The following is a 14,293-nucleotide window of genomic DNA, read 5'->3' on the forward strand; positions in this document are numbered from 1 at the left end:
GTACTAATAATTTATTTTATATTTTGTTTTTTTTTTTTTGTAAGGAAATATTTAAAGAGATTTGTGTTTCAAAAAGAAAAAAATTTATAATTTTTTTTATAATATTTCACTTAAGAGATTGAGATTTCTGAAATTGTATATAAAATTAAAGAATTTAAAATTGAAATTATTATTTAATTTTAATTATTATTATTAAATCTTACTATAGATATTCTAATAATTATTCAGAGAATAATGAATTTAATAAAGTTTAAATAATTGAATTTTGCTTGAGGTTTAAAAATTTAATTGAGAAATTTTAAAAATTGTTATTTCTCATGTTTTCATATGAGTATGGGAATGTGAGTAAAAATTGTAATTTATACAGAATGATTCTGTAAAGCACACAATGGTGATTCTGTAAATAGAATTATGATCTATTTTTTGGATTTATGTACGTGTCAAAGCCCAATAATATTCAAAATATAAGAGTTTTAAAAAAATTTCAGAAAATATCCCCCCCACCACCCCTGAATACTGCTGAATTTTTACAATATGTTTTCCAAATGGTCAATAAACTTTAAAATTATTGTCGTATGTTTCGAACTAAAACTAAAACGTAAAAAAAAAAAAAAAATTGCATACTTTTAGGGATGTAATTTATATAATTTATAATTTTATTGAAAAGTTTTTTTTTTTTTTGTAAATATTAGGGATCTTGGCAAATTTGTGAGAAGTTCCGGCTGATTCGAATGAGGGGCGGAAAAGGAAAGATCCGGTGGTGCCACAACGAGTCTGAATGGCCTAGGTATACCATTCGGGGGGCCGCGTTAATCTTTACCTAACCTTTATTTTTTTGTAAATAAAAATCATATTTATATTCAAAATTTTAAAGTTTCCCTGAAATCCTGAAAAAAAAATTAGTATTTTACCCTATAATTATAATAGAATTCCAAATCCTTTTTGATAAAGCTAAAGCACCTTCACTCTAAACTACGTATACCTTTATATTTTAAAGAAATTTTTTTTTTAGGTTTTTGGTTTTATTTTAAATGAAAATGAATAATTTTATACAATGTTTTCATATAATTATCAAATCCATTTGCATTATTATATTTTTTAATATACAAAAATTGGAAATTTATCGTTTACAATACAGAGAACACTCTGTGAGAATGAGTATTTGATATTATTGTTCGTTTAAATTATTTTATTAATCAAAACTCAAATCTATTTCAAAATAATTAAACAAAAACAGAAATTAGCGCTAATTTCAATTATAATTAATTTATAATTATCAATTTTTATAGAAATTTTTATAGAGGTGTTTAAAACCTTTCGCTCGTACATATATATTATACTGAGATATAAATGAATTGAATTGATATTACAAATGAAATATGAAAAATTTATTATGAATTAGTAACCAACCATTAATAATAATTTTGAAAGCAATTTGAAAGCAAATTTGAACAAATAATATATATATAAATGAATAAAGCATATAATTATTTTGCTTTTGTATTCAATTCAATTACATACCATTAGCTCAGTTTAATATTTATAAAAAAAACCCCGGAATTCGAATCAATTGTGAATACATTTTTAATGTGTACAATACGAAATAAATGAGCAAAAAACCAAATATGTTTATATAAAAAATTGCCACAACAACAACAAAGAATGCCATTTTAGAGTATATATTCTTATAATATTATTCTGTTAGCAGCTGTTATTCAGTAACAACAATTAAACATCCATAAATGTAATATATGTATATACATATAGCATAATTTATGCATATATAGTCGATATAATCATTAAATATCGAATTTGGCTCAATAGTAAGTAAAACAACAAGAAATGCATGAAATTTTTGTTTTTCCAATTTTATTTTAATCATTATTGAATAAAAAAAATTTTTTAATCAATTTTCAAGCAATTTTTAAAACTCTCCAAAAAAAGTCTCCAGAAAAATAAGTCTCCAAAAAAGTCTCCAAAAATACATTTATACATGAGTTTTTATTAAACATCAATTAATTAATAAAAATAATCAAATCACCACATTCATATTATACATACATCATAATATAGATATTTAGTATGTATGTTTATGTATATGAAATTTAATTAAATGCTCTATACAACAAAAAGAAAAAAAAAAAACAATCAAATCAATTTTGTTTATTTTCATTTATCGAACCTGATCGGCATTTGTAAAATCATTGTTCCAGTAAGTTTAGGTTGTTTCTTTTTTAAAAATGGCCTAATTATATAAAATTTATATAATAATAAGAGAAAATAAAAAAAAAGAGAAAATTAAATTAAATAAAAATGAAAATTCTGACATTTAAAAATAAATAACAAGAAAAAAAAACAAAAGTCCTTCTTTTTTATCATAGATTATACTTATTATACAACTAAACAGAAACAATATTGTTAATAGTAATGCTTTTAATGTTCTTTAGACATGACGAAGCAGAAAACTTATTAAATAATAAAAGACAAATAAGAATAAAATAAAAAATTAAAAAATTTTAAAATCGAACATTAATTTTAATAATGAAAAACAAACGAAAAAAGAAAAATACAATAAAACACATACAACTTTTATTCAATTTTCACATCCAAAAAATAAAGCCAATTATTGTATTGTCAAATACAATAATTTTCACCACACCAAAACACTCAACAATTATTATTATTATTATTCATTACTAAATACGACTCTGAGCTTGAACCATTCTCTCAGATATTAATTGATTATTGTACTCAAAAACATAAAACAAAAAAAAAATTAATTAAAAAAATTAAATAATTTCAATGAAAATCAATGAAAAAAAGAAATTCAACTCAATTATTAGTTAAATTAAAACTCAATATGGAGAGAGAACAACGCAAAATAAAAAAAATGATGAGTTGAAAATATGAAAATGAAAAGTGCAATTAAAATGTGTCTCTTCTCTTCTCTCCTCTCATTTTTTTTTTTATGTATTCCTCAATATTTAACAAACCAATCACTCTTTTCATCTCTGATTTATTATTTATTATGTATACTTTTTGTATATTTTCTTATATAAAATTGAATTGAAAAAAGAAATTTAAAAAAGTTTTAAATTAAAATTCGAAAAAAAAAAAAAATAATTTTTTTTTTCTTATTTTCATATTGAAAAAGGACTACAAGATAGTTTTAATAAAAATTAAATTACAAAAAAAAAAAGAAAAAATTAAAATAAAAATAAAATATGGAAAAATTTCAAACTTACATATCGCTAGGCAAAGTTTCCGGACTAGATGATCTCTCATTCCATTGTGACGATTGTAATCCTGAAAAATAAAAATTAAACAAAAATGATTTGTGAAAATTTTAATAAATTTTTCGAGTATTTTAGTTTAAAATTGAATATTTTATATAAAAATTATGTTAATTAAAATATTTTTTAAAATTAAGCATTAAAAAAAAAAACGAAAAAATTGAAAAAGAATAAACTGAAAAATAAAAGAGTTATGCTTAGCTGAATATTATGCTTTCTAAATTATTTTTTCGAAAAGTCAATTCAGTCAGAATTTGGTTTTCCGATTTTTTTTTTTTTTAATTTTAAATTGATTTTGAATTCGATTCATATTCCAAACCAGTGAATTTACCATAATGAAGCATTGAAACTCAACAAATTCATTAAATTTAATTTAATTAAATTTATATGTATGTTTATTTGTGTAAGATTTTTGAGAAAAGATCCAATTATAGATATTCAATTTATACTCTGCAACTATAATACAATAATTCTAATAAATTAAAATTATTGTATTATAGTTCCAATTACTCCCATTTTCTCTTGCAATTACTCCCATATATTGCTTTCTCATAATTTTATAAGTATTATCTGCACTTTCATACTGTTTTATGCTCTTTTACACAGTATTAATTTTGTTGTGGAGCGTAATAAATACACTTATGAATAAATTGGGAGCGAGGTGTAAAAATTGTTATCAAATCGACAAATATTTAAAAAAATTTCACCACATAAATTAAAGTCTAAAAGAAATAATTATAAATTCTTGTTTAAATTTTATTTTCCCCAATATAATTCCAATAATTTTCTCATTATATTCGCAAATTTCGGATAATTATTTGGTGTTCCAATCTAAATGTATTTTCTAGTAAAATATTCCAAATTTCATTTTGTATAATTATATTATGCACATTATTTATGGATATGAGTGAAATCAATGTGTAAAAAAAATCAAAACAATAAACTTAAAGTAACAAGACATAATTAGAATATTAAAAAACTATATTTTATAATATAAAAACTAAAAGCAAAAGAATATTTAATTAAACAATTTCAAAATATTTATAAAAATTGGAAAAAAATTAAATTAAATTTGAAACTTTATTTTTAGCATCAAAACCTAAATATACATAATTCTATTGCAATTGAAAGCTATATGTTCCATTTTTTTCAGTTTCTAAATTACATTATGAAAAAATGTTTACATTTTATGCGCATTCATAGCTGTTTTTTTTTCTGCAAAATCAAATTTTTTTTTTTTTTGCGATTTAATAAAAAAACCTAAAATTTTTCGGTGTGGTGAATTCATGGTGAATAAATTTCAAATTCACCACACCATTGTTTTTCACCACACCAACAAAAAAAAAAAAAAATGCACGACATGAGATTAAAAAAGAATATTATATAGTAAGTTGTTAACATTCATAATTATTATGCACGATATAATTAATATACATACTTTCATAGTATTGATTATTTGATAAATATGTATGTATGTGTGAATTGGTGATAATTAATGAGTTTTCTAACGTTTTTAATATTGAAACAATAAAAAAAACCAGTAATTTCTAATCTATAAGTAAAACAGGATTATAATTTTTCATTTTTTTTTTTTAACTTTTTTTTTTCGAATATTATTTTTTAACATTATCATCACCAAATAACAAAGAAAACAACAAAACTATATAAAAAAAAACAAAATTAAACAATTGTTTTTTTTTTTTGTGTCTTTTTCTTGCATTTTTTATTCAACACAACCAAAAAAAAAAAAAAAACTAAAAAACTTACCAAAATTATTTCCCCAATAAAATAATGGGGCACCTTCAATGCGCATTTTTTGTGGATTTATCAGCATTTTTAATTGCTGAGTCCATGAATGGCCCCCACCAGGTGGCTCTAATCACATATATATATATATATATTTATACATATACATATATTTATGTAATATATATTTATAATATAATATTAAAGAATAATATTTTAATAAATAAAAATTATATCAAGAGAGAGAGAGAGAGATATTTATATATATATATATGTATTTTATTCAAGTTCTTATGTATATGTTAGTATACAAAAATAACAGTACTTAGAATTTAAATGATCACAAATTTATTGCTCTCTATAACGATTTGTCTAATAGAGTGTGGAAGTGAGAATTTTTTTTTAATATTTTTTTTTTTGTCATATTGCATGTCATTAATGACAGAGGAAGTTTTTAATTGAAATGTGAAAATATTAAATGAAAATTTTTCTAATGAAAAATGTCAAAATGCAACGCTCAGATATTAAAGAACGATAATGAAAATAAAAGCATATTGCACAAAAAAAAAAAAAAAAAATAAAAATTAAAATTAATTGGAATTTATTAAAATGAACAATTGTTATTAAAATAAAAAAGAAATGTGACAATAATTTGACAAGATAAGAAGCAAATCATTTGAAAATTGTTTTAAAAACGTCAATATTGAAAGTGCCAAAGAAAAAATTCGGGTTTTTTATTTTGCTTTAATAGAAGAAGAACAATTAAATAAACTACAATAAATAGGTAGATGTGTCAGAGCTCGTATTTTTGTGTACAAAATAACTTTAACTTAATAAAATTAAAATAAATTAAGTGATTAATCGTAATTTTGCAATAAAATCTGAATTCTTGAGTTAAATCAAATAACATTCGAGAAGAATTGCCTTTTAATAAAGGTATGTTCACTGTAAATTCTAAAGTATTATTAACCCAAAGACTATAAAATTTATTAATCAAATATAATGTAAAGAACTTGCACACATACATGAGCTATTCGAATAATTTGTGCATATTGCTTATGTAGAGCAATATCCATCCAGATCATGTATTATCCAGAGCGATCTTTTGGACTCCGAAAGGAACTTTTGGTTCGATTTTGTTTATGTGTGCGCCGGTGTTCCATTACCCGATAAAAAACTTTTATTTGAAAATTATGAGTACAAAAGACTTCTTTTTAACACTTTTTCAAAAAAAAATTTTGAAAAGAAGTTCTTATTATAATAAACTATAGTTTCACTCTGTCCCGACCGTACGTCCACGAACATGTTTACAAAACTTCTACAATCTTGAAGATAGAAAGTTGAAATTTTATATGAACACAGATCTTCACTAGAAGAAAATTTTAACAGATCTCCCACCACTTTAAAAGTTATATTAGATCCCCCCCCACCCCCTCCCCAAAACCCTGAAAATACCATTTTTTAAATATTTATTGTAACAAAACCACAAAAATTTTTTAAATTCTACAAACACAGAAAAGTTGTGGCTGGCTTCTTGTATCGCGTCATACTATATTTGAGCTTTAATAAAACAAAATGGTGGTTAAAATTTCCCGTTTTCTAAAATCTACTAAAATAAATTTTAGTAGCTTTTAGATACTAATTTAGAAGACAATTAAACACAGAACAGTAAGTTATAAAAAAATAAACCAATTTAAAAATAATTTCCTTTATATTTAAAATTTTTGCTCAAATATTCTTAAACAGTTAATTTTCAAAATTTAATACAGAATTAAAATTTCGAAAGTATTTCAATTTAATTTTTTTAATTCAAATATTAAATATCAATTTGTTACCTTAACTCTTTAACATTTTTTACTTTAATCAAAAATTTTAAATTTATTGAAATTTAAAAATCCTTTTTAATCTTTCAATTTCCTTTAATAATTTTTCATAATATTTTTCTCTTCTTTAGAAAGAGACTTTAAAATTATAGATAATCGTTTCCATTAAATATGGGAATAATTTAAAAACCACTTCAATAAATTAAGTTATTACGATAAAAAAAAAGTTATTTGGAAAAAAATAACAAAAACAAACCACAAAAGTAAAGGAATTTTTTCTAAAATATTTTCCAAAATACAAGTAATTTATAAACATGTAAAAAATAAATAAAGGAGTAATAATTTTTTTTTTTTTCGTCGGAGATAATGTCCTAATTTTCATAAAAATAAAATTTCCTTTAAAAAAGATTTTTTTTGTTTTTTGTTTTTTATTTTTCTTTTCTTCATTTTTTTTTATACAAATTATGTATGAGTAATAAAAAAGGCATAAGAAAAATGTTCAAATAAACTTAAAAGCATTTTTAAAAATTAACAAAATATGAAGGAGAGAGGAAAAACCAAAAATAAAAAAAATATTATTTTGTAAAAGCAATTTACAAGAAAAATAAAACAGAAAAACGCAAATAAATGAAAAAAAAAATAAAATAATAACAGCAATTTCTACAAAATCCTTGAATTTTTAGAGTTAACATTGAAAATATTTCTCAGAATTTGAATAATTTCGTCTCTTTACGTAATTTATGCGTACATACATTTCATTTTTTTTTTTATTTTTTTTTTGAGTGCTCTCTTAATTGTATATAAGTACTTGATTTACATTTTAAACCTTCAATTTAATAAAGATCATAAATTTTTGCGGTTTTTGTTCATAAAGTATAATAATTTTTAATTAAAATAAAATTATAATTAAATAAATTTATAAAAAACTCGAATAAATAAATTTAAAGACGCGCATATAAATGAAAAAAAATATATATATAATTTTAAGTGGACAAAGGGTTTGCATATACGTAAGAAAAATATTTTTTTTTTTTTAATTAGAGGGAAAATGTATAAATTTTTTATTTGAATTCTAATATTCATTCATATTATCAACATTTGATTCAGTGCAAGGGAGATTCTACAAAGGATAAAAATAAAATTTAGGGAACCCCTTAATATATGCAAATATTTTGTTCAAAAAGAAGTATTTCCTATTTATATGTAAAAAAAAAAGGCAACAAATTTTTGTAAAGATTTTTTGGAATATGCGGAGCTTTATCAGACACAATGTGGAATATAATATACTCATTACGACGAAAGTGCGTTTCGCCGAGTTGAATTATAGGTTGCTGAAATTTTTCAAAATATTTCATCCTAGATATATGCAATTTTTTTTTGTCTTTCAGTATGAAACTGCAATTCTAAGGGTATAATGCATTCTCTGCGGCGGAGACTCTGTTGTAAGTTTCTGAAATTTTTCAAAATATTTCATCCTGGAAATATGCAAATTTTTTGGCTTTCAGTATTTAACTACAATTTTAAGGGAACTATGCATTTTTCACTGCGGCGGAGGCTCTGTTATATGTTGATGAAATTTTTCAAAATATTTCATCCTCAAGGTATGCAAATTTTTGGCCTTGAAATATGCAACTCTAATCCCTAATAGGGAATACTACATTAACATCGATGAAAGCTCTCTTCGCCATATATATATTTGCATATATCATCCCCTTGGGTTGGCAGTTCCATTTTAGACAGTCAGCACTCTTTGAATTTTTACCTAATTTTCACTCAAAATTTAAAAAAAAAAATTCATTCTAACTTAAACATCCCATCTTCTAATATTATTCTCTCTTTTCTAATTAGCATCCGCCTCCCGTTATTTTATACATATATCCTATTTAAATTCTCCCAATAAAATAAATTTCTTTAAAAAATCTTCTCTGTTGACATTGGCACATCATATAATATGGGTTCACGTGAATTCTTAATTTGGTCATAAAATATCATTAAAATTTAAGGAATATTCAACATATTAAAAAATTCTTACCACACTATATATGAATATTTATTTCATGCAAAATAGAAAATTTGCATAAAACTTTGAATTAGATAAAAGTAAAGAGCAAATATGAAAATTCAAGGTCAAATTATTGTATTTAAAAGGAAGTGAGAAAATATTTAAAGTGATAATTTGTGTTATAGTGACACAAAAATTTTACTTTTCTTCCATATATAATATGCAGCTGAATGAAGAAAAGGAGAACAAAACAATGAACAAACAATAAGTAATAATATATTTCATAGACCATATAACAACTAAACTAACTAACGCTATTTATTCATTATTAAAGTGTCATATTCCTGGTATATTTTCACACAAAAAAATAAAAAGTATAATTGATAAAATTAAAGTGTACATAAAATAGGGCACATGGCCAGCCCACATATATAAAAGAAAAATAGAGAAAAAAATTAAATGAAAATTGTTTGCATAAGATAAGTAAGATAATAAAAAAAAAAAAATTTTATAAAACGTTCAGAAATAAAAAAAAAAAAATGTGCGGAACGAAACACACGAAAAACGTTTTAACTGATTAGTTTCTACAAAAAATTACAAAATTCACTTGTTCAAACAAAATGATTGATTAGATTAGAGATCAAATGTTTTGTACACAGAGCTACTCTAATTTTGCTATAGAATTTTATAAGTGAATTTTAGCAAAAAAAAAAAGGCTGGGGATTTCGTTTCAACATTAATAGTTGATAAATTTTAAATATCACAAAATATTGAAGATAAATTGAATTTGACTTGAAATTATTGTGTTCGTCTCCGGTTTAATACCTTCATAGTTTTAAATATTATAGACAAGAATATAGACTAATACAGACGTAACCTATCCTAACCACTAAATTTACACCGTTATATCAAGATTCAGAATTGCGCGGACGATGACATCTTGCGGAAAAATTTATCTCTAAATACAGATAACGTAAAAATTGAAGATTCTTACATTTTATTAGTTTTCTAACAAAATATAACTGGTAAAGATTTTGTATCACACCTACATTGCACTAAATTCATAATTAATAAATCTAGGATAATCTAGTTTAAATTAACAGTTAGTATTCATACACCTTACTTTATATTATTTATGGGCGCACATACGATTTAAGTGGAAAAGATTAAATTTTAGTGAAGATTAAATTTTTTTCATTTAATGCTTTCTCACTGTAAGATTATATAAATAATTTTTTTTTATTTTAACCAGAATGTGAGAAAATTTTAAATTTGTTGTAATAATTAATTATGTAAAACTGTAACTGGACCTACATTATATTAAAGTTTAGATTTAATAGAAAATTAGTTTTACAAATTTGTGACAGAAAAGCGCTACAAAATTGTATTCTTCCAAAACTTTAAAAATAAATTGTTTTAGAAGAAAATTTTAGAAATCTCAATACACCCGCTGAGAAAATCATTTTTAGAAAATCTCTTACTAATTCCTAATCCAAGAAACGACAGGAGTTGAGATCTCTTGAGTCCTACAATTTTGCTTGACCTCATCAGAAAAATCTCGTAGCTCATAGCTCAACAAAAATCCGGGGACATCTTCTATATGAGTAAATAACTAAATAATTTTTCTATTTCAAATTTTATAAAGATCACAAATTTAAACGCAAATTTTTTTTAGAAAATTAAAATTAATTAAATTTAAAACAAACCCTATAAAAATATTAAAAAATTTTAATGACAAAAATACAAAATTCTTCGTACTTGACATTTTAAAATATTTTCTTTGTTTACTTATTTATTAATAACCTTAAAAACATTTGTACTTCAAAATAAAAACAAAAAACATTTAAATTTCACACACATTACAAAATTTATTGTATTTACAAAAACAAAATATTAGAACATAAGTATGTACAAACGTCTATGTACTTGTATTCGTCTATGTACTTGAATAGCATACCTTACAAATATTTACCTAATAATACTGGCATTTAGCTTTTGTATACAAAACCGAATTCTTAAATACTATGTAGACATAAAGTTTTTCATAATATATAAGTGCATATTTACGAATTAACAATAAGTTCTTAAACACACTGCAATTCGTGTAAGTCTATGTTATGTGAACTTTCAACAATTTCCATATAGACTTTTGAAAAATTAAATTGATGCCTTTGGAAAATCAACAAAGCTCATGTAATTAATAAGGCACTTATTTACACCTCAGATATTTAAAAAAAAAAAAAATTGTTTACAAAAATTAAAAAATACTAAGAAAAAAAAAATTATTTTTTTGATTAGGTGATTACTGGCAATTGAGTCAACTTTTAGTATTTTACAGATTTCTGTACATACTTTTCACTATTTACTATGTTTGTATATTTCTGGTTCGCGTCCCAGATAGGTCAATCAGCTGTTGGTGTCTAAAAGGAGGGAGACTAAGTTAGTGATCGACATTGCAGATTGGTTTATCATTTGCACAAATTATGATAATCTGTGATTGAACATGACAAGGCTGAGTATATACTTTGCTCTTATGAAGCATTGGCCATAAAGCAACTGATTGACTTGCGTAAAAATATATTGTGGCAACCATAGACTTGTGAGAGGCGTCGCTTAGACGAATTTGTTTTTACAAGAGGATTATAGGCCTTACTGTCATTTTGAAAACATTTGGATATTACAATAAATCTGTATGACTACACTGACCTGGTCTGAGGTCGATCCCTGCCAATCTACAAATCGCATCTAATCTAATTTGTGTTCATTTAAGGTGTTTTTAAAAAATTACAAACAATAAGGGGGTCGACAATAACAATCGCGTACATATTGAAATAAAATTAACAAAACAAATAATAATTAAAATAATAAAAAAAAAATAAATGTGAAAAACTCATATTTAGTGAAACAAAATAAAGCAAGCTGGAAAGTAAAACTATTTTTAAATCAAGTTTGAAAAATAATTTCGGAAAAGAGGTGCAATAAATGAATTGCATAACCAAATATGTAGTTTTTCTTAATTTGAAATTTTATGAACGAGAATTGGAAAAAAAAGTGAATTGAAAACAAAGATTAAAAACATACACACATTAATTAATTTGTTTTTTTTTTTTTTTAAATAAAGATGATTAGAGGAAAAACAAATGGAAAAGCTTTGGAATGAATAAAAAAATTTAAAAAACAATTTTGTTTTTTTTGCCTTTTTTTTTTTTTTGTTATCAATTCGTATTTTGAAATATAATGTTCATTAAAATACGAGAGTGTATGTGAATTAAACATGAATGAATAAAAAACAAATGAAAAATGTTATATACAGGGTGGTTCCGAACGAAAAGTTTTAATATTAAAATTTCCATAAAGCATTAAAATTGCCTTTAATCAAAATTATATAAATTATTATCAATCGAAACTAATTTTTTTCTCTGTGTAGTCGTTCAAAAAAAAACACGAATGAATTTTAATAAGAACAGGTAAAAAGATTCTGCCCCTTGAAAATTTGAGTGCAAAAATTTGTGGTTGAAGTATTTAAAATTACTTTTCATATGATTGTATAACAGTTTTCACGGATATTTCTAATCTATAAGTGAATATATGACTGCCAAATTTCATGAATCTAACTTTTTATATAATTTTTGGATATATTTAATTATATTATTAAATATAATTAATTGGATTATTTAATTATATATTTTTGGATATTATAGGTTTTAGAGTTGTACGGCAGCTACCCGAATCCTTTGTCCGAATGAGTTCAATTTCAGTAAAGAGTTCGTCTTCGGCAGAAAAGAAGCAATTTATCTTTGCCCTACTCGTTTTTGAGTTATCGTGCAATCGGACGAACAGACATGTCTTAATTAACTTAATATTTTTAACCTAAACAAGAATATATATCAATGTTCATACCGTAGACAACTCCTTCAAATGGTTACAATCTCTATACCAATGTCAATACCCTTCAAGCAGATGTAAGGTATAAAAAAGTCGAGCTTTTTCGATCAAAATTTTATTTTCAACACGAACCAAAAAGAAAGAACAGAATAGAAGAAAAATTAAAGAAAAATTTTCAAAATTATTAAGAACCGAACAATTTTAAGAGAACTTTATTTTGAAGAGAGTCATTTATTAATTATATACCTACACATTTCCATTACAAATTACGACGAAATTTCCGAACAGTAAAATTGGTATTATAAATTCCGTCGGAAAATATTTTTTAAAAATAAAATGCTATCGGAATTGAAACAAATAGTAAGAGTTACAATATTAATATTTAATATTTTTAAATATTAATAATATGGCACTAGGTTTTGGAGTTTTAACAACAAGCTAGAAGAATCACTGACTTAGAGAACATAATTTTTTACTCAATTCTTTCTAAAGACAGTGAAAATAATAGTCATTATATAAGTATGACTAAGTAAAATACATTGAGTCATACCAAAAAATATGACTAGGTGCTTCCGTACTTTTGTATTTATTAATAAAATATACAAAATCTAATCTGAATCACCCTGTACAAAACTAATATATTTTTATTTTAACTCAATATTAAAACAGAAATATTATAGGAAATGGAAAAAAAACAAAAACTCTTATATACTAAATTATTATGTATTTTTTGATGTTTTTTTTTTTTATTATATACAACTTTTATATATGTATAATAATATTTATATATAAATTTTTATAACTCACCTGATTTTAATGTATGATTATTATGTGGTGAAACACCATTCGGCCTTGAAGTCATTTTACTGGCTATTCGTTGTGGTACACTGGCGATGGCCTATTAGTATATTTTCCAATAAAAAAGAAAACAATAACAGAAAAAAAAAAATTAGTAATAAAATTTTGTTAAAAACATATAGAAAGAGAATATATAAACAAAATACAAACACATGTATTATTAAATACAAATACACATATACATAAATATTAATAAGAAGAGAGAAGATATTTAATGTTAATAACCGGATATTTAGACGAACAAGTATATTAAGTATAACTAAGTAGTATAAATTAAAGAAAACATGAACTCACTATTAAAAATCTACTAGATTTTTTATTGAAATTTAAGATGACAGCGGAAGGTGTAACTTTAGACATTTTTAAAATTTTAGATTTAAATTTTTTTTTTATTTATTGGAATCACAAAATTTTATTCACAATATTTTTAGTTGCTTTTGTGTATGCCTGCTGTTTATCTCTTTCAAACTTTCATCAAATCACTCAGTATTTTTTAATTAGTTATAATAATCACAAAGTATTTAATCAACTATTTACTTAGCTAGTAAATAAATATTTCGAATAAATTTTAGAAAATAATAAAATGATTGACAACACTGTCCAACAACAATGACTAATAATTTCGTAAAAGAATAAGAGCAAAAAAAAATGCTTAACAAAAAAAAAAAATTACAAAATGCTGTTAT

At 23.1% G+C, this 14,293-nt stretch overlaps 1 protein-coding gene across 9 annotated transcripts in view; it reads right to left on the minus strand.

The window, feature by feature from the left end:
* Positions 1 to 14,293, minus strand: part of LOC129613370 (mitogen-activated protein kinase kinase kinase kinase 5) — a 43,921-nt gene that overhangs the window by 8,492 nt on the left and 21,136 nt on the right. For 4 of the 9 annotated variants that reach the window (XM_055527391.1, XM_055527386.1, XM_055527383.1 and 1 more), the window contains exons 4-7: positions 13,557 to 13,647; positions 5,061 to 5,168; positions 3,246 to 3,306; positions 2,183 to 2,245 (exon numbers count right to left, since the gene is read on the minus strand). In XM_055527391.1, coding sequence (XP_055383366.1) covers positions 2,183 to 2,245; positions 3,246 to 3,306; positions 5,061 to 5,168; positions 13,557 to 13,647 — 323 coding nt within the window. The remainder of the gene's footprint in view (positions 1 to 2,182; positions 2,246 to 3,245; positions 3,307 to 5,060; positions 5,169 to 13,556; positions 13,648 to 14,293) is intronic. The other 5 variants (XM_055527385.1, XM_055527384.1, XM_055527390.1 and 2 more) reach the window with 3 other exon arrangements.

Source organism: Condylostylus longicornis, unplaced genomic scaffold, assembly GCF_029603195.1.
Source record: "Condylostylus longicornis isolate FDR11 unplaced genomic scaffold, ASM2960319v2 ptg000083l, whole genome shotgun sequence".
NCBI classification, from domain to species: Eukaryota; Metazoa; Arthropoda; class Insecta; order Diptera; family Dolichopodidae; genus Condylostylus; species Condylostylus longicornis.